This window comes from Asterias amurensis, chromosome 10 (assembly GCF_032118995.1).
Source record: "Asterias amurensis chromosome 10, ASM3211899v1".
Classification (NCBI taxonomy): domain Eukaryota; kingdom Metazoa; phylum Echinodermata; class Asteroidea; order Forcipulatida; family Asteriidae; genus Asterias; species Asterias amurensis.
This window is the reverse complement of record NC_092657.1, coordinates 19556639-19578736: the sequence shown is the minus strand read 5'-3', so window position 1 is coordinate 19578736 and position 22098 is coordinate 19556639. Positions and strand designations below refer to the sequence as shown.

The window sequence follows — 22098 nt, the reverse complement described above, 5'->3', positions numbered from 1 at the left end:
CATAATCATAATCATAATCATAATCATAATCATAATCATAATCATAATCATAATCATAATCATAATCATAATCATAATCATAATCATAATCATAATCATAATCAATCATAATCAATCATAATCATAATCATAATCATAATCATAATCATAATCATAATCATAATAATAATCATAATCATAATAATAATAATAATAATAATAATAATAATAATAATAATAATAATAATAATAATAATAATAATAATAATAATAATAATAATAATAATAATAATAATAATAATAATAATAATAATAATAATAATAATAATAATAATAATAATAATAATAATAATAATAATAATAATAATAATAATAATAATAATAATAATAATAATAATAATAATAATAATAATAATAATAAGTTGATAAAATAAACAGAGAGGTTATATTTGAGCACAGAAAGGTGCATTTACACGTAAACAAAATTTATGGGCAGTTAAACTAAAGCTAGTCAAAATACCTTTTGTGGATGGTTTATGAATTTTGATTGCCCAACTTCAAGGAGCTAGCTTAGCACAATTAAAATAGCTTAGCACAAAACATGTTTTGCTTACCGAAAGAGAATCTCGATAAAAAATGCACATCATGTGTGCTACTCGTGACTGGCTTCCTGCTTTTATTTTCTTGGCAGTTATTTGTTAAGCAACATTCAATGTTAAATTATATTATATCAGTGTATAAATTAAAAGCAACAACAAAGCATACATTCATTATTCACTAAGGGAATCAATGTGTGGTGAAGAGGTTTTCAACTAGTGGTTTAATCCCAACAAGGGTCTGGTTCTTGATATTTTACCAAGACAAAGTCAAGGTAAATTATAAAGAACCAGGCCTCGGCAGGTTTAAACCACTAGTTGAAAACCGATTCAACACACTTGATTCCCATTTATAAATACCTTTTCGGTCAAAAACATCAACACTTTTTGGTCAAACAGTAAAATAAATGCAAAAGTTATAATTGTGTAAAGATTTCTCTTTACACAACACCCCTCCAGCTACGTGTATGAAATGGTAACAACCTCCGCCCCCCTCGAGTAAACAACTCCTTATAAGGGAATGCTGTGCGCATTTGAATTCTTCGGCACAAGCATGCACACAAACACGTACATGCTCGCAACTGCTATCTTGTAGGAAGATTATTTGAACGGTGACGTCATACTCAATACAGTCTATAGTGGGAATATATCACTTCCGCCATTTTGGGAGTCAACTCCATTATGTACATTTTGCTATCGAAAATGGCAGCCAGGATAGCCGCATGAAAATGCTTGAAAAACTGAGATTAGTACTTACTGTTATTTAATTTTAGTGATGCAAAAAAAAAAAAAATCAATCAAACCAGCAATAATAATTTGGTGGAGATTTGAAATATTATTGCCTTTACCACTTTACTGTATAATGACTTGAATATTTCCTTGACGGATTGTTGTGGATTGGAATGGAGAGCTGTTGATAATATGAAACATTAAGAGAAACAGCTCCCTCCGATGTAACGTAGTTTTTGAGAGAAAGTGAGGTAATTTAACTCTCAAATGTTAAAAGACTTCAGACATGAAGCATTTTATTAGGCATAAGAAAGTACAAAAATTTGGCAACAGCCGTGTTTTTCTTTCATTAATCTTGTGCAACATCGATGTCCAGCTGAGTAAAATTTTTCACAGATTTTAAAATTTTAGCATCTGCTGGGATACACCAATTGAGAACACTGGTCTTCGACAAAGGTGTCCAGCGTATTTTAGACTCCATTTTGTAAGCATAAACAAAAAATAAAGCACCAACAGTAATTTTGTTTTTTAAATGTACATACATCTGTACACGGTACACTGGTAAATAATATTCAAAATACGTTTATAACGAAGCTCATATAAATTACAAACATGCAGCAGTAATGCACCTTCTTCCATTGATGGTACGTTTTAAACTATGGACGCGTTCGATAAGCTTCCCTTGGTCGACCCCCGCAGTGCTCACTCGGGTGAGGCCGACAAGAGCTAATCAAACAATTACTCGCCCTCTCGTAGTGACGTCATGCACCAGGGGCCAGCCCCAAGTGACCCACTTCACAAGCAGGGCACTTGGGGCTGACCCGAGTGAGCCCCTGGAATGACATTAAAGCTATTCAAACAGATCGGGGCAGACCGGGGTTGACCCAGGGAAGCATAGTTGAACGCACCCTATAGTTTGCTTACAAACCTAAGGGGCCATTCAGTTTGTCAATATTTTTAAAAATACTATAGAAATTTTTTCTTCAAAACTGTGGGTGGGTTGGTCAAAAGAAAGTACTGAACAAAAAACATTTTTTTTTCAAAACAAAATTCTTATTCACATCAGTCAAGTACATGAAGGACAAATTAAATAAATGTAAAAAAAAAAATTAAAAAAAAATGGCCAAGACAAAAACTGTAGAAAGAAAATCTTTATTACCCGGAAAAAGCCATTGAAAACCACTGATGTTGGAAACCTTTGGTCTAAAACATCTGGCCAATTTGAGGTCTGCTTTGTTTTTCAGTGTATACACTGACTATAGTAAGAGCCACCAAAGATAATTTGACTGTTTGGGTCAAATCTTTTTTTTTATATATTTTTTTTTTTTAACTTTACTTTTGCGAATGACCCCCATAGCTATTCTTTTCCTTGAATAAAAGCAAATAATGCTTTCCTTCTCTCACACAATAAAAATATGAGAATACACTTTGCATTTACATAACTTTGAATTAATCAATTATAAATTGTGAATACATGTACATCAATAACTTCAGCTCTTTGTGTATCCTAAACTTTTCTAGAAAAAAAAAAAAAAAAAAAAAAAATGGAATATTTAAAAGAGCTAAAAACGTATAATAACGTATTTCATACTTCCTGCGAATGCGAATGCAAATCGCAGCAGTGGAGTTGTGCTCAACTCTCTCACGAATATAGCAGCGGAAACAGAGTTGTGACGTCAAATTCACATTAAAATTGCACCAAATTTCCTTTTGCAGAAAGTATGAACCGGGCTTTTGTCTGTTAGATTAAAGATAGTGGTAGCACTGAGTCATTCTTTGAAAGATGGTTTCCTTCTCGATGAATATAACATTCCATCTACTCATGAACATATTCACACCATTGCCATTGCACTCATAAAACCCTCATATATAAAGGGAATCAGTGTGTGGTGAAGAGTTTTTCAACTAGTGCTTTAAACCTGCCGATGCCTCTGTAAAAATATCAAAAACCAGGCCTTGGTGGGTTTCAACCACTAGTTGAAAACCGATTCAACACACTTTGATTACCATTCATAAATACCTTTTCGGTAAAAAAACATCAACACTTTTTTATCAAACAGTAAAATAAATGCAAAAATTATAACTGTTCAATGATTTCTTTCAACACACCATCCATGAAATGGTAAGGCCTTCGGGTAAACAACTCCTTATAAGGAGATCGATGTGCGCGTCGTTGCAGCCGTTGCTCTCCACCAATAGGAAAGAGGAATCTGTCTTATAAGCACAGGTGCAAGCTCGCGTGTCACGCCCATGTTTCAACACTTTTTACTGGTGTTATATCATCTGTTCAAACACCCACATATGATGCCCTCTCGACCTGTCAGAATGGACAAACTGTCGTAGGTATTTATGAATATTCATTATTTATTGTCATACTTGTCATGATCAGGAGACAGTGTGATTGTGAGTTACAAAGAATAACCTACCCTGTCCTTAAAGGAACACGTTGCATTGGATCCGTCGAGTTGAAAAGCCTTTGTAACCGTTTGTAATAAAGTGCATATGGTTCAGAAAGTTGTTTTAAAAGTAGAATACAATGATCCACACACATTTGCCTCGAAATTGCGTAGTTTTCCTTTTACTTTACGAACTACATGTAACACGGTCAACCGTTTATGGGAGTCAAGTAAAAAATTTGACTCCCATAAATTGCCGACCATGTTTGTAGACGAGGTAAAAGGAAAACCACGAAATTGTAAGTGATACTTATGTGGATCATTATATTCTACTTTTAAAATATCTTACTAATCATATGCATTTCATAACAAACGGTTACAAACGCTTTTCAAAGACCAACTCGACCGATCCGAGGCACTGTGTTCCTTTAAGACTTTTTAATCGGGTGAAAGTCCCTCTCCAACAGCCTGGGGCTCTCTAGTATGACTTTAAGTAGAAGATTATCCGTGTAGTCTTCCAGCTCTCGGACGTATCTTTGCCGATCTCGTAGAAGTTGCTCTAGGAGCCGCCGAATGAGAGCCTGAAATATTAAGAGATGATGATGTTTAATTGATTTCTTTTGTACATACTGTTGGCCTTTAGTTGTAGTCTATGCTATTATTGCCAATGGCAGTCTAAAAGATTACTACACAGGCAGTCTGTATTACTACTGCCCTAGCCCAAAGAGGTACTAGTCTATGTTACTATTGACCTAGCCCAATAAGGTACCAGTCAATATTACTACTGCCCTAGCCCAAAGATGTACTAGTTTACATGTACTACTGCCTTAGCCCCAAAAGGTACTTTATTTATACTGCCATAGCCAAGGGGTACTAGTCTACAAGTACATTACTACTTCCCTAGCCCAAAAAGGTACTAGTATACACATTTTGACTGGCAACGAGGTAACTAGTATACGTCTATTCCCACGAGGGACTTTGAGTGACCAGAAGAGCGACCTGCATTGTAGGAAATAGGCCCCTGTTCTGGTCACTCACAGGCCCGAGGGGGAATAGACGTACACTAGTTAACGATTACGCCAGTCAATATGTGTTTTATAGCACAGCTCGGTCTTAAATGTCAAATAAGAACAGAAATCTGGAAAAGAAAGGAAGTTTTGTAGTGCTGTTCAAGGTTCATGTCAAGAGAGGGCGCTGTAACCGGGCACTATTTTCAAAGACTAGTGCCCGCTCGGGTAGATAGATAGATAGATAGAAAAAGCAAGAGGTGTGTTATAATCTATATTACTACTGTCCTAGCCCAAAAAGGTACTAGTCTTTTGACTTAAAGGTGTTGACTGCCCTACAAGACAGTCTACTACATTTTACTGTACCTCATACATATTCATGACCGAGAGTCGAGTTCTCACTAGCCTTTTGTCAAGGCCTTCGTGGCTTGGACACTTTTGTAGAGCCACGGTCCCAAGTGACTGGAATGGGAGACCAAACAGGGCAAAGCCACAAGGGCCTTTTACAACTTGTTTAGTTGATGAATTATTCATAGAGTACTTTTGCTTGGATATTTGCTACCATTTTCGGTTAGCAAAAGTCAAGATTAAAAAAAGCACATAAAAAAACCTGCTCTAATTATTGTTAGGAGACTAAAGACATAGGAAAGATAAGAGAGAGGTATCCAGGCACTGATGATTTTGCCTGGGCCCTGAACAATTTGTTTTGGGCACTATCTTTTCGAACAGGTGCATTTGTTTATTTATGTGAAATTTGTTTGAGCACAGCTCCCAGAAAAAACGCATGTGGAGAAACCTGCACCACTAAAATTGGTTTATAGCTACAATACTATTTCAAAATATTACTTTTAATTAACATGGAAAGTACTTCATGGATCAGCACCAGACTATCTCAATGAACTTGTTTCACAATACATTCCTCAATGCAGCCAGATATTTGTTTTAATTTTTTTTTTTTATGCAAGTCGCCAGACACACAAGGCCTGAAGGCCACTTCAAGGTGTTGGCTACAATTATTTTTGTCCAGAGGCCATTGCCACCTACTCCTAGGGCTGAAACAGGGTTACCCCTTTTACAGTCCGTACGGATGTACATGTAGGCTTGGGTAACATCAGTCCGAAGCCTGGCCGGTAGAGCAGAAAGCACTACCTCCCCAATTTTACGTAGCAAGTATCACGACCGGAATTCGAACCCACACTATGCTGATCAAACAGCAGAGCTTGAATCCGGTGCTCTTAACCGCTCAGCCACGAGATCATCAAACAAGTGTCTTCTTGTGACACCAAGGACACACACCTCTTACGGTAATATGGCTTTTCCATCTGCCATTTCTGCAGCACCAGCCCACTGGAATACTCTACCAATAGGCATTCACACAGCTTCAATCGGTGCCTTTTTGTAACAAGTTGATACATACACCATATTAATTTTTTTTCAGTACTTTCCCTGAATCCTGTGAAAAAAATATCACAGGCATTTTACTCGGGTGGATTCGAACCCATGACCCTTTTTTTTCACAGGACTCAGGAAAGTACTGAGTATATAGTGCTAACACACATCGGTGTATGGGTAAAAAAAAAAAAAAAATTAATATTCTTTATCCCCGATGCAAATTTAACATCTATTATATTGATACACAATGTACGTACACCATTTGAAACCATTCAAGTGAATGGTTTTGAATGGTATAATAGCTGTGCACACAGTTGGTTCCCCAAATGGTTTTGAATGATGGTGCAGCTGGTACAGAATCCTATGAGGATTGTTTAAAGTGGTGCATCAAGGATCCCACTTTGTCATGACTGAGTGATACCAGGCGGTGTGGGGGTGACCAAACTGTCCTTGGCTACGAGGTTACCATACACTGTGTCATAGACACTACAGAACTTGTTAGCAGGCATGTGAGTAACTATCCATGAAAAAAAAGAGGAAAAGAGAAAACTGGACAAGATAACAAGAGGAAAAGATACTATTCCTATACTTTTGTACACAGAAAGCGAAGAAAAAAAGAGGAAAGTCAAAACCAAAAGAGAGGAAATCGCTGAAAAGAGGAAGTCTCACATGCCGTGGGCCAATTTCACAAAGCAATAAAATTCATCGCAAGACAAATTTTCAGTATCACCATAGTGACTTGTATTGTGACATCACACTTTACTAAGCAACTACGATTGGTTTGCAGTTACGATCAACCTTAGATCTTTGTGAAATCGGCCCCTGGTTAGACAGCTTGCTGACCATCTGAGACCATTCGGCTACGGTAATGCACACAGGTACAGTGTATGCACAGCTCAAAATCATCTAGATGGTTTTGAGTGGTACATGTTGTACAGCTTATCATCAACCCTGCTCAAATGCTCATGCCATGTGTGTACAAAAATGATGGAGTTGCAAAGGTCGTGGGTTCGAATCCCACCCAAGTAAAATGCCTGTGATTTTTTTTTCACAGGACCCTGGAAAGTACTGAGTATACAGTGCTACACACATCGGCGTACATGGGTAAAAAACAAAACAAAATTAATATTCTTTGTCCCCGATGCAAATTTAACATCTATTAAATTAGATGGGTTGTACACGTTAGTAAATTTTGAATGGTGTATCAGTAGAGGGTTAGACACATTTAAAGCCATTATACACTTTCGGTACAGAAAAAAAAGAAAAGTTCACAGATTTACAAATAATTTAGAGGGTTTACAGAAGGTAATGGTTAAAGACTTCTCTTGAAATGTTATTCCATGAAATGCTTTACTTTTTGAGAAAACATTAAAACAATATCAATTCTCGATAGCGAGAATTACGGATTTATTTTAAACACATGTCATGACACGGCGAAACGTGCGGACACAAGATTGGGTTTTTGTGTTATTTTCTCCCGACTCCGTAGACCGATTGAGCCTAAATTTTCACAGGTTTGTTATTTTATATTTAAGTTGTTATACACGAAGTGTGGGACTTGGAAAATACTGTTTACCGAAAGTGTATAATGGCTTTAAGTTGCAACTGAAGACCTATTTGTTTCCTATGTAAGTCACTTTAATTATGCCCTTTTTAGATCCTTTTCTTTGCCCAACTTTTTCTGTTTTGGTTTCTTTTTTTCTCTCCAGCGCCTCGGATTAATTTTCTAGATAGATGGCGCTATGTACAAGTAAATGTTTATTATTATTGTATATTTGGTTTGCAGTGACGGGTAACACCATGTGTGTGTCTACTTGCCAGGTAGAGTTTGTTCTTAGAGAACTGTCTTGCTATATTCTACTGCCCAAACATAGGATGAGAGCTGCCTTTAGCTACCTGGCAACCTCGGTAGTCTAGTTGGTAAGACACTGCTCTAGAATTGCAAAGGTCGTGGGTTCGAATCCCACTCGAGTAACATGTCTGTGATATTCTTTTTACAGGACTCGGGGAAGTACTGAGCATACAGTGCTAACAGTAACACAGTATCACAGTATCGGTTTATGGGTAAAAACCTATATTATTATTAGGCCACATACAAATTTTTTTTTGATCGTCCTTTTTATTTTGCGCATGGGAGAGGGAGGAAGGTTTCTTTTGTTTTTTGAAGTGTTGTTGACATGCCAAAATATGAAATCAAGAATAAAGAAATCATCACAATCACTATAAAACAGAGGGTTTGTGTGTTTTTGCAAGTAAATATTTGAAGAATTGTTCTTGCTTTGCCAACATGTATAAAAACCTGAACTTTAAAACTCTTTTCAAACCTGTATATTAGAAAAGGTTGTTTTTCCATGATTAAAAAAAAGAAAAAACAAAAAATGGGGTCGGGGGTTTTGAACGGTCGGGTGGGGACGATCAATTTTTTTTGTATGTGACCTTTTATTGTTATTATTATTACCTCTTTTGTCATGTTCATATACTGAGATGGTAACGGCTTCTGCTGTTCACCTGCGTCCTCTCTCGTTCCGTAGCCGCCCACAGCAGAGGGGTCAAAGGTTACGCAGACATTGCTTTTACGAAGTGAGGGTAGACCACTTCTGAACGAGTGTCGCATTTTTATATCTGAAAACAAAAAATGTAACAAATCAGGCATTTTAATTTGGGTTTTTAGCCCAAGCATTCTGGAAAGTACTGAGTATACAGTGCTAACACACATCGGTGTATGGGTAAAAACTAAAATTAATAAGTCAGCCATTTGCGAGTAAGATTTGAATAATGTCTAGTACAATGACTTGCTTTAGTCACAATGTACCGCCCTTAAACTTGAACTACTCAGACTGTAGAGACAGTTGCTACTGTATCTGAAATGGTTCAGGGCAAGCTTCTGTTTAGCAACCTCCAGATGAGCAATTGTCTCGATAGTCTGAAGAATTCAAATTTAAAAATGCAAAAAATAGTTAATGGCCTGACGTTTCGACCCTAGCAGAGTCTTTCTCGAAGGCTAAATGACAACACAACAACCATGAACAGGTAACTAAGTGAAACATAAGCAGTGAAGTGGAAATACATGAATGGGGTTAGAAAGCATACATAAAAAAGCAGGGGGTAAACAATGAATAGGGGGACAAAAAGGGGGGGTGAAAGGAAGGGACTGGCTTGACCACAAGCAAGAAGATGGAAACACAAAGGACAACATCAAGGGTGGTGAGGTTGGGTAAAAAGTAATTTATTAGTGAATGAGGCTCAGGCATTTCAAATTTAAGCGGTGACTTGTGATAAAGCACATCATCGACCAGACAATGGGTGCATTCGTTTAGCTCCCCTGGGTCTACCCCGGTGTGTGGCGTTTTTTTTTTCCAGGACGAGCGTGGGTAACTATCTGCACACGTTTGTCTTGGAAAAAAACCCTCCACACACCGGGGTCGACCCAGTGAAGCTAAACGAACGCACCCAATATTAAAACCCAACACGCAAATGGCTTATTCAAAACTTCACTTGAAAATGGTCCACATACATGTACATGTACATGTAACAGAAAAGCTACATCAAAAAAGAGGCTAAAGTAAAAACATCCTTTTCGTCAGGCAACTCACACCTGTTATCTCCATGTAATTCCTTTTCCAAATGTTGGGCTTGAATGGATCATGCACAAACCAGTGGTGCTGCTGACTGCCCTGGGCAGATTAACTGATCATCCATTAGTTTAATGGTCAATTACTTCAATGTAAACACACCCACTCAGTGAAAGGATGTATACTTTCAGAGTTTTTGTGGCCAAAACATAGAAAAAGAACACAGAGACAAACTGTGTGTGCTTTCAGATACTTGATTTTGGAACCTCAAAATCTAATTCCGAGGTCTCGAAATACAATTCGTGGAAAACTACGTTACTTCAGAGGGAGCAGTTCCTCACAATGTTTTATACTTCCAACAGCTCTCCATTGCTCAATACCAAGTAAGTTTTTATGCTAACAGTTATACCAAAAGTGTCCATTGCCTTTAAGGATTAAATTAAATAGATTACCTTCCGTCGAGGATTGCCCTGAATCTGCCCCTTGCTGACTGCCCCCTCCACCATGATGCCCCGCCCTCTGTGGGTCTGTCTGTGAGAACATGACTTGCAGGGGTATGTGATCCTCCGAAATGGACCTCAATGGGTAAGAAAGAGGGCGTGGCTCTCTTGCCACGGGCGTGGCATGTAGGTCTGAAGTAGACGCAATGCGGTTCCGCCGTGGCACGTCTTGAGGTAGTTGCGGCGGGGGGCGTGAGGGTTCATCACAGGGCGAACGTTGGGCTGATGGGTCGGTACAGGGTAGTTGCTGGTGAGGGTCTTCTGTAGGCAGACTTGAAGCACTGCTGTACGGACTGTCTGATGTGTCTTTGTGTGGAGTCTGTATAAATAAAACAGGAAATCGATAACAGATTTGGAGGTTAATCTACTGTATACACTTTGTAGTCACCAGAACAAGTCACATCACTCTTGCTGATAGGGCCTTCTCGGTATAGACTGTATTGAATATGACGTCACCATTCAAATATCTGACCTACAAGATGGCGCCTGTGCACGTGTGCGTGCTACATGTGGCGTAGAAATCAAACTTGGAATGTTGCGTGCTGCGTGTTTCGATGATGTACGCGTTTGCCCTACAAGATGACGATTTTTCATAGCAAAAAGGGGTTATTCAATAAGGGAATCAATGTGTGGTGAAGAGGTTTTCAACTAGTGGTTTAAACCCATGCCGAGGCCTGGACTTGATAATTTTACCGGGACGAAGTCGAGGTAAATTATAAAGAACCAGGCCTCGGCGGGTTTAAACCACTAGCTGAAAACTGATTCAACACACTTTGATTCCCATTCATAAATACCTGTTCGGTCAAAAAACATCAACACTTTTTGGTCAAAAGGTAAAACAAATGCAAAAATTACAATTATTCAATGATTTACTTCAACACAACACCCCTCCAGCTATGAAATCGTAAGGCCCTCGGGTAAACAAGCATATCACGTGATGTTGCACACTTGTTTCAGCCGTTGCTCTCGACCAATAGGAATGAAGAAACTGTCTTACGCACAGGTGCAAGCGCGCGTGTCACGCCCATGTTTTAACACTTTTTACTGGTGTTATATCATCCGTTCAAACAACCCCTCGTGATGCCCTCTCGGCCAATCAGAATGGATAAACTGTCTTAGGTATTTATGAATACGGTTTATACATATGGACCCAAACTCTGGAATAAACTTATAAATCACACCAGAGACACAACTTCCTTCGACATATTCAAGTCACCTTTGAAAGCCCACTTATTTCAAGAGGCCCACCAACAAGCATTATTTCTTCGGTGCCTCAGCGCCTTTGAGCAAATCTAAGATTTACGACTAAATACATTTTTTATGATTGATACAAATAGTAACTGCTTTCAAGTGCTTTGCAGGCACATGTGCTTCGTTTTTGAAAGGGCAAAGGCACCAAGGCATTTTCTCCTTGGTAAGGGCAACCTTTGCGAATGTTGAAAACTTCTACTGGGAACTTCAAGGGCGGGCACCAAGGTAATGAACTGGGCCCAATTTTATAGCGCTGCTTAGCGGCCGACTTCGTGCTTACTGTGCAAATTACACTTCATAGCGCTGCTAACCGTAAGTAAACGAAAAGCCATGCTAACCTTCCGGTGCTTACCGCACGAAAATAAATGACGTCACAATGCAAATCCACGGTAAACACGCAATTTGGCCGCCCAATTTTCTGCTAACCGGTGAAATACGCTAAGGCTCAAGCACATTTTTTCTGCTACAGTAAGCACACAAATTTGCTTACCGTTAAGCAGCGCTATGAAATTGGGCCCAGGGGCATCAAGGCAATCACCTTCAGTGCCTCCATGAAGTATCAGGCCTTGGCCCAATTTTATGGCTCTGCTTACCACCAAATTCTGCGCTTAAGAATCACCATTAACCCCAATGTGCAAGTGCAAAATTTCTGCGCTAGCTGTGTAAGCGTAGAATGCCTAGAAACACGGTGTACGCACATACACAAGACAAAATTCCCTGCTAACCTGTGAAATATGCTCGACGTAAGCGCAGAGTAACTGAATGCGGCACCTCATTCCTTGCCTATCACGCGATACATCGATATTTTGATTAAAACCAAAATATCGAAATCGTTTCCAAATTAATATCGCGATATTCGATAATATCGTGATATCGCCCAAGCTTAGATAAAGGTCTAGGGAACCAAACTCTTACCTTTTCTCGCTTCAAAGAACCGAATGCATTCTTCATCTTTTTCCTCAATCCTTTCTTTCGGCTCTTCCCCGTACTCTCGATGGATTCTTCGGAACCAAAGTTCTCTGAAGCGTTAAAGGAGGCCGTTCTCCTGACAGAGGTAGGGCTGTCCGACGTGAAGGAGTCTGTTGCCTGCAAACACAGAATGCTAAATTCATTTATAGGTTTTGAGCACAGAGTTAACTATACGAACTAGAGGGTGCGCTGGTGATGCTGCGTGCACAAACGCAACGGGACCGCAATGAGAAACTTGCGCCATTTTGTAAGAACGTTGTACGCGCGTTGGATACAAAGTACCAGTTGGTGTGTGTTTTATGTTACCTTTAAGTGATGCTATTTTGTCCACTTACAAATTGGCTACACACCAAGCCACGTATCTAGGCCAGTGGACTCTCTAGTTCTTATGTGGAACTTTATGGTTTTGAAATCGAGACTCAGCTGATGTGTCAAATTCAATTCAACTATTTTAGTGAGAAATTACCCCTTTTGTCAAAAACGTTGCGATGGTTGTCAAAAACAACATGCAATAGTAATGATATTTGGCATCACGTGACGGACAATCCTCCAATCAAATGGCAAGGACCTCCTGTTTGGGTAATTTATGATAATTGATATCGTTACCTTCCCACTGTCGTTGGAGATGGACTTCTCTCTCTCCGGTACCATAAAGTCTGACGGTGGACCTCCGTCTCGGTGGGGTGCAATGTAATTTTTAATGCGAGACATCGTCAATTTACTTCTCATACCTCCTGAGTGGCAAACAAAAATTTCTCCTTAAGGCCATTATACACTTTCCGTAAACAGTATTGTCCAAGGCCCACACTTCGTGTATCACAACTTCTATATAAAATAACAAACCTGTGAAAATTTAGGCTCAATCGGTCATCGGAGTCGGGAAAAAATAACGGGAAAACCCACCCTTGTTTTTGCGCTTTCGTGTTATGACATGTGTTAACAACAAATCCGTAATTCTCGCTATAGAGAATTGATATTGTTTAATGTTTTCTCAAAAAGTAAAGCATTTCATGGAATAATATTTCAAGAGAAGTCTTTCACCATTACCTTCTGTAAACCCTGTAAGTTATTTGTAAATCTGTGAACTTTTTCTTTTTTTTCTGTTCCGCAAGTGTCCAATGGCTTTAAAGGAAAGGTATAGTTTGGTAATTACTCAAAACAAATATTGTCATAAAAACTTTTTTGGTAACGAGTAATGGAGAGATGTTGATAGTACAAAATATTATGAGAAACGGCTCCTTTTGAAGTGGCGTAGATTTTTGAGAAAGAGGTAATTTCTCACTAAAAATTTTAGTGAGAAATTAAAAGACTTCTAGCCAGAAGTCTTTTATTCCAATCTGAAAACACACACATTCGTTCAACAAGGGTGTTTTTTGTTTCATCATTTTCTCGCAGCTTTAAATGAATAATTGAGCCAAAATTTTCATACATGTAGGCTTGTTATTTTAAGCTTATGTTGGGATACACCAAGTGAGAAAACTGGTCTTCGACAATTACCAAACGTGTACAGTGCCTTTCACCAAAATCTCTTTTAATCACCCATTTCACTCTCATCAGCTAATATCATTAAAGGCACCGGACACCTTTGATAATGGGAAACTTTAGACTATCTGCCAATCACCAAGAGAGGGCACTCTTCACCAGGTAATGTCAACAACTTAGGAATAGGAGAAGCATGAGGGACAATCACTGACAGCAAATACCTTGTGTTTTGCGTGGTTTAGAAGAAATCTGAAGTTTATTTGGATGACAATGTACATGTATCTGATTTAATTTTCAAAAGGCTGAGAGACTTCTAAATATTTGTTGAGTATTTTTGAATTTTTAGCATTTACCATTGTTTGCTATAGGAGTTGTGCACCCTTACCTGGTAGGTCTGCTGCCCTCTAGTGGCAGAGCTTTCAAAAAGTCTCCCATTGTCAAAGACCAATCTTCTCACTTGGTGTATCTCAACATGCACAAAATAACAAACCTGTGAAAATTTAAATTGAATTGGTCGTCGAAGTTGCGAGATGAAAGAAAAAACACCCTTGTCACACGAAGTTGTGTACTTTTAGATGCTTGATTTTGACACCTCAAAATCTAATTCTGAGGTCTTGAAATCAAATCCATTGAAAATTTCTTCTTTCTCGAAAACTATGTTCCTTCAGAGGGAGCCGATTCTCACAATGTTTTAAACTACACGTACGACGACTCTGCCAGTTCCAAACGGCCGTTTAAGAACTCGTCACCACTCATTTTTCCCTTTTTTAAAACTAAAATAAATGATGCATGTTCAAAAGCCAATTACCTGGTGACATGACAGGCAATGTCGATGACCTCTTGGCCCTGACTGAATGACCTATGACCTCAGACACATCATCCAAACAAAGATATTCCAAGTTATTATCGAGGACTTCAACTGAGACATCTATCTCGCCGCGATCTTTGACATCTTTCTTTGTTTTGTTTGGCCGGTGCTGCAGTTTGTACCACCTTGAGAGAAAACAAGAGACTTTAGTCAAAGGGTCTTGGTACTTTTTTCTAACACAAACACAATGTCCACAGAGGTTTACATTAAAAATACACAGTTTGAATGTGACACAGGGAGTTCTTTATCAAGTCTGGAAACAAAATTGTGATGAAGATAATGTGTTTTATTTACCAACAGTGGAAACCGCGCGCAGCCAGCACTGTACAAAACTTACTCCTCTTTAAAAACAACTCCTTACAGAATGGTGTCTTAATAATAAAATAATAATAATTTATTTTTAATATAGCGTCTTACGTAAAAAATCTCAAAACGCTGTACAGTGTTTTACAAACATTAAGCTAAAAAGAGTAAGCAAAATACAGCAAAATTACATTGTGAACAACTCAATTAAGATGATGGGGCTATGACTATAAGCTAATGAATAAACATGAAACAACAAACAATACAAAGGGGTATGTAAATGAGACTAGTGCTACTTGTGGTTCCAGGTCCCAATAAACAATGACCATGGGGTGCAATGATTTTAGATTAAGATTGGCTGAAGAACAGAAGAACATTCCCACTGATGCAATATACTGTAAAATGTAATCTAGCATGAAAGACAAAGAAGTAAATATATTAATAATAGAGTAAAACCATGGAGAACTACCTCTTTGTTAAAATCAAAGGGAATTTATCAAATTAACAGGGAAAACAAAACCATACAGGTTTCACCTGTCACATGAAGATCATGATAGTAGAAAGATTCCCTTAAACATGTTAAATTATTACTTACTGAGGTGCTGTAGTTTTTGAGAAATGAGAAAATGTCTTTTCGTCTCGTATGAACCAATTATTGATGTGTATTGTTTATAATATCAAAACTGGTTAATACGTTTTTAAATGCTAAAATAATTTTCCTCTCACTGAGACAAAAATTATTTTGTTTTACTCATTTCTCAAAAACTACAGCACCTCAGTAAGTAATATTTAATGGGAAGCTTTCTATCATTATCTTCAAACCTTGTAAGTTAAAGACAGTGGACACTATTGGTAATTACTCAAAATAATTATTAGCATAAAACCTTTCTTGGTGACAAGTAATGGGGAGAGGTTGATGGTATAAAACATTGTGAGAAACAGCTCCCTCTGAAGTGACGTACGTGTAGTCTTCGAGAAAGAAGTAATTTTCCACAAATTTGATTTCGAGACCTTTAAGGTCTCGAAATCAAGTCTCAGAAAGCACACACTTTTGTGTGACAAGGGTGTTTTTTCTTTCATTACATGTATTGTCTCGAAAATTCGACGACCGATTGTGCTCAAATTTCCATGCGTATGTTGAGATACACCAAGTGAGAAGACTGGTCTTTGACAATTACCAATAGTAACCACACTGTCTTTAATGGCACTGGACACAACAGTGTAATGGTAATCACTGTAAGCAGACGAAATTACTTGCTAACGATCAATGAATAGCTGTTCATGGAATACAACATTGTGAGAAACAGCTTCCTCTGAAGTAATGTAGTTTTAGAGAAAGAAGTAATTTTTCACTAAAATATTTGAATTTGATTTTGAGACCTCAGAATTTGATTTTGAGGTCACAAAATCAAGCATATCTGAAAAGAACACAACTTCGTGTGACAAGGGTGTTTTTCCTTCCATTATTACCTTGCAACTTCAGACAATTTGAGTTCAAAATTTTTATAGGTTTGTTATTTTGTGTAATGTTGAGATACACCAAGTGAGAAGACTGGGCTTTGACAATTACTAACGGTGTCCAGTTGTGACAAATCCAGGAGTGTCTTGAACCAAGACTAACGCAAACCAAACGAAATTGTCAAAACAACCGCGGGGCCAAGCTAGCCTGAGCCGAATCAAAAGCTGAAGCCGTGGTTTCGAAATAGGGCCATACTCACTTCCTACTGATGGATTGCTTTCCCTGCTCACTCATTGGATGAATTGTTACCATGCCGAGGAAATCGTCCAATAGCTTTCCTCGATGACAAACCAAGAGCTCCACGCTTGGGTTTCCTTTTGTAATATTACTGCAAAAAAAGAAAATGTGGGAAAAAAAACATACTGAATAAGTTTGTACTATAAGTTTGTACAAAGGCAGTGAACACTGTTGGTAATTACTCAAAATAATTATTGGCATAAAACCTTATGGGGAAAGGTTGATAGTATAAAGAATTGTGAGAAACAGCTCCCTCTACAGTGCCATAGTTTTAGAGAAAGACGTAATTTTCCACGAATGTGATTTCGAGACCTCATATTTAGAACTTGAGGTCTCGAAATCAACCATCTAAACGCACACAACTTCGTGTGACAAGGGTGTTTTCTTCTTTCATTATTATCTCAGAAATTCGATGACTAATTGAGCTCAAATTTTCACAAGTTTGTTATTTTATGCTTATGTTGTATGTTGAGATACACCAACTGTGAAGGCTAGTCTTTGACAATTACCAATAGTGTCCACTGCCTTTAAAAGGAACATTATTGAATTGGTTTTTGCCAACAAAACATTTGCTGGCAGTGTAAGCACTTTATTTAATCCATTATATATATATAAACTGAAAAACCTGTAGAAGTTTGAGATCAATCGGCTATCTGGGTCACGAGAGAATAGTGAAAAACCGATTACAAATTTTGCATTGCATCGATGCCAAAATAAAAATGAATAATACGCTCACTGAGCGATAAACTCCAAACGCGAAGTTAGATTATTTATTTCTCATCAAGTATGACATTTCAGACAGAAATATTTCAAGGGATGTTTTCAACTATCATCATCATTAGACCGTGTAAGTTTAATGTATATCTGTGATCTTCACGGTTTTCGTTTCTTACCAATTCGGTAACGTTCCTTTATTAATAATAATAATAATAATTGTGAGAACTTTACATCTTGCTTTTTTCACTGGGGGCTGGGGGCGCTTTCCTGCTCATTTTCGTGCCGTCAACTCATAGAAATATAAAATATTACTTGCTGAGGTGCTGTAGTTTTTGAGAAATGACTAACACAAGTCACACAAAAAACTGTTTGTCGCCGTGAGACGAAAATTATTCTAGCATGTGAAGCGTGTTTACTAGTTATGGTAATTATACCATAATGGATTAGTCTTGGCCCAAGATGTCAATGATTGGTACTGTTTATTTATCAACACAAAATTGTTTTTGTTTTACTAACAAACCATAAGAAATATGTAGTTCAGCCCGGACTTAACACTACCATGTGCCATTTATAAATTGTTGATGTATATTTAAAATGAGTTGATGGCACGAAAATGAGTTGAAGGTGAGTTGACGGCAAGTCGGCGTGTTGACGGCAAGTAGTAGGACCGCTATAAAGCTCTTACAATTCACAATCTTCATTCCATTTTGGGTTTGGAGACTTGTCAGCGACCGATGTGATGAACCGCTCTCTGCCGTTGGTCATCTTTATGAAGGGGCTGCTGCACGAACCATCTGCACCTTTGTCCCTGAGCCGTCTTGCCTGGTGGACTAAAAAATATGAATTTAGTCGTTATTAAAGGATTGGTAAGATTTGAAACTTTGCATGGTGGAAATACGATATGGAAAGGTTTGCGGTAACACCATGTAATGACCAACCTCACAATCCGTGTCTTTGATTGGCTATCATATACGCGCAAAATATGAAACGCTGTGCGTCTCCAAAAAGCTCAATGCGCCGAAACGCGTGCGTATAAAGATGTACGTATTCACGTTTTTTGTCACGCACCACTGAACGCCAAGACAAGTTTATGACTTTTATTACACACAGCGCATCCAGCGTGTGCGCGACTAACGCCGTACACAGAACGGATCAACCACAGGACTAATTGTAATATCCTTCATATTTGGATATTTTCGAGTTACACTTCCAGGGGTTATCGAGCAAGGCATGCTGGGAAAAAAATGGCGCTGTGAGATCTATCACCCCTGGGAACAAGGTTGTGTAATGACTATCTCCAATGAGCTGGGGTGGTTCTATAAAAAACCGTTTTCTCCAGAAGTCAATCAAATCATCGAGTTGAAATCAACAGTTCTTTTCAGAACCACCCCAACTCATTACAAATGTCTTATTATTATTATTATTAGAGATAGTCATTACATGGTTTTACCGCAAACCTTTCTATACTAAAGGATTGGGGTAGTTTTTGTAACACAAAACACAATGTCCAAAGATTTACATCAAAGACACTGGACAGTGGACACTATTGGTAATTGTCAAAGACTAGCCTTCACAGTTAGTGTATCTAAACATGATGCATATAATAACAAACCTGTGAAAATTTGAGCTCAATCGTTCGTTGAAGTTGCGAGATAATAATGAAAGAAAAAACACCCTTGTCACACGAAGTTGTGTGCTTTCAGATGCTTGATTTCAAAACCTTAAATTCTAAATCTGAGGTCTCAAAATCAAATTACCTCTTTCTCGAAAACTATGTTACTTCAGAGGGAGCCAATTCTCAAAGTTTTATACTATCAACCTCTCCCCATTACTTGTTACCAATAGTGTCCACTGCCTTTAAACTTACATAGTTTGAAGATAATGATAGTAGAAACTGAACCTTACAAAATTAGATGCTGAGGCGTTAAAGTTTACAAGAAATGAGTAAAACAATGTCATGACAATTTTACAGTACATTTCCAAATTAAGAAGTGGCGGTCAGATTCAGCAAGTTTTGTTCCTGTTTGGTTACTTACCAACAAGGCGACAAATTTGTTCCCTTTCCTCTGATGACATAATTGAAGACAAGGTGAAACGTGCAGCAGGGAATTTAGTTTTGAAAAAAAGTCTTCGTCGTCAAATACTCATGTGAGTATGGGGGGCATCCATTCTGCTTTGATTATGCTGGAAAGAAACAAAACAATTCTATAATTTTGTTTAAAGAATACAAGTATTAAGTAGTACTGCATTTAAAGGTAGTGGACACTATTGGTCAAAATAATTATTAGCATAAAAATATACTTGGTTACGAGGAATGGGGAGCTGTTGATAGTAAACAAATATTGACTGCTTCGAGTTCTATGGTTAAAACTGATCTCCGGAGCGTTCTATTTTCCTAAAGACAACAAGGCGGGTATTTCCGTTCGTTACTAAACTCGGGGTAAAAAAACACTCTTTTACAATTAAAAATACAATTTTTTTAGAAGTTTGTAAGTGGTTTAGGTGCATATGACTCTTGTGCATTTTAAAGACAGCGGACACTATTGGTAATTGTCAAAACCAGTCTTCGCACCTGGTGTATCTCAACATATGCATAAAATAACAAACCTGTGAAAAATTTGAGCTCAACTGGTCGTCAAAGTTGCGAGATAATAATGAAAGAAAAAACAACCTTGTCACACGAAGTTGTGTGCTTTCAGATGCAAGTTGATTTCCAGACCTCATCATCTAATTTTGAGGTTTCGAAATCAAATTCGTGGAAAATTACTTCTTTCTCGAAAACTACGTTACTTCAGAGGGAGCCATTTCTCACAGTGTTTTATACTATCAACCTCTCCCCATTACTCGTTACCAAGTAAGGTTTTATGCTAATAAATATTTTGAGTAATTACCAATAGTGTCCACTGCCTTTAACGGTTGACTTGACTATGTACAAATGATCTGTTAAAGTGTATTCATAAATACCCCAGACAGTTTCGCTACTCCTATTGGTTGAGAGCGTGTCACGCGGTGGTGTTTAAACAGCTGATAAAGATACAGCTAGAGCTGTTTAAGACCAGCTGGCTTTGCGTGTTGGGCGCACAAGCTCATGTACTCGAACTTTTAAGCTTGTGTACTTTTTACGCGCACGTGCTACGTAGTTCACGAAAAGAACCCAAGCTTATTCACATAAAACAGCTGTGATTTGTATTCGTGCCCTCACGGGCCCACAGCTCGGCAGGCCGATGACGCCATTGTCCAAGATGGCTGCGCGAAATTAGAGTCGGTGAAAGGTAGCAAAGTTATCGTTAAAATTTTCTTTTAAATTTTTTATTTTTTCCCCTTTTCATTCAATACACACAAGCAAGCTAAAGACTAGAGTTAGGTGAACACGATCAGCCGGTTTATACTGCCGGGTGGCTCGTAGATAAGGCGCCAGAATTTTTTTATTTTTTAGCTGCATGAGGAAATGATGTGGACGTGTGGCTAAGGATTCAGCTATCCTTCGCCACACAAGTGGGGCTAGGGAGGGGTCGTGAGCTGTCGGTTAGTGGATAGTGTATGAGGAGTGCGACCGTCCGTATTTATCCGGCAGGAGACAAACTTTGGCCTTGGTCTTGGATTGGATTGGATGAAATCTCAATTCATTCATTGTCAATCTGTGGTCCATCCCATGAAAAACTACAACTACCTGACTACCATTAACAGAAAACGACACATAATAATTGTATCAGATTTACCTCTTCAGTTTGCTAAGCTGTTGGTCTTCGATCTCGCTGGGCTGTTGGTGTGGGCAGTGTGTGTTGTTTCTCATACAAAAAAAAAAAACACTGTGAAAGGTCAGGCTTTCACCACTATGTCGAGAGAGGGCGCACTAAACATTTTTATTCCACCACTCACTTGTGGTGAGTCAGGGCGCGAGACTCCCTCCACAATGATTTCTATCATAATTAATTATTATTTTTTAGTATATACCATGTGAATTTCTGGTATTAGGTATTCTGGCAGGCAATCTGGTCCGATGGGAAAGTTTAAATCGTTGTGTCATAATTTCCCCATAAATCCAAGAGTTATGGACCAGTTTTGAGATGTGCCCCCTTTCAGCAATCTCCATAATAAGAGGCTGTGTAGGAAGTCCAGTCTCTGTGGCTCTGTAAACATGTGATGTCACTGGTCATATCGTCTGTAAACAATAGTGGCTTTACCTGCTGCTGCAGGTAGCCTCTTTAGGCCCACCCCTTCAAAGAAAAAAAAAAACCCAAAACAAAACCCTCCACCCCCCCCCACAAACTGGCAAACCCAAAATATACATTATTTTTCACTATAACAAATTATGGCTTGTCGGGATAGCGAATGGGGAATTTCAGGACGCTTGGTGTCAGCAGACTTTTCTTTAGGTAAAATGCATTGTTCTCGGTAATGTGCGCATGCTCAGAACTACGCAAACCACGGAAAATTACCTGGTAAGTCTGCTGCCACCTAGCGCCTAAAAGTCCCCCATTGTACTGTGGTACTGACAATGTCCGCCGCAATTTTATAAAATTAATAGCATTAATTGATTCACATAATGAGCATCATTATTTAGAAATAGTCTTGTCCAAC

The 22098-nt window shown here is 38.3% G+C and overlaps 1 protein-coding gene across 2 annotated transcripts; it reads right to left on the bottom strand.

Annotated features, from left to right (window-relative positions):
* Positions 1 to 406: 406 nt before the first annotated feature.
* On the bottom strand, positions 407 to 21346 carry LOC139943191 (rab11 family-interacting protein 2-like). 2 transcript variants are annotated; one of them, XM_071940007.1, is made up of 10 exons: positions 21237 to 21346; positions 19554 to 19701; positions 18203 to 18347; positions 16763 to 16891; positions 14682 to 14866; positions 12998 to 13125; positions 12338 to 12508; positions 10124 to 10490; positions 8558 to 8721; positions 407 to 4281 (listed from the first exon to the last, which is right to left on the bottom strand). In XM_071940007.1, the coding sequence occupies exons 2-10, from the start codon at positions 19591 to 19593 to the stop codon at positions 4129 to 4131; spliced, it is 1482 nt and encodes a 493-aa protein (XP_071796108.1). In that variant the 5' UTR covers positions 19594 to 19701; positions 21237 to 21346; the 3' UTR covers positions 407 to 4128. The 2 variants fall into 2 exon arrangements, with proteins under 2 accessions (XP_071796108.1, XP_071796110.1); XM_071940009.1 differs by having other exon boundaries at positions 12998 to 13122.
* Positions 21347 to 22098: the final 752 nt, after the last annotated feature.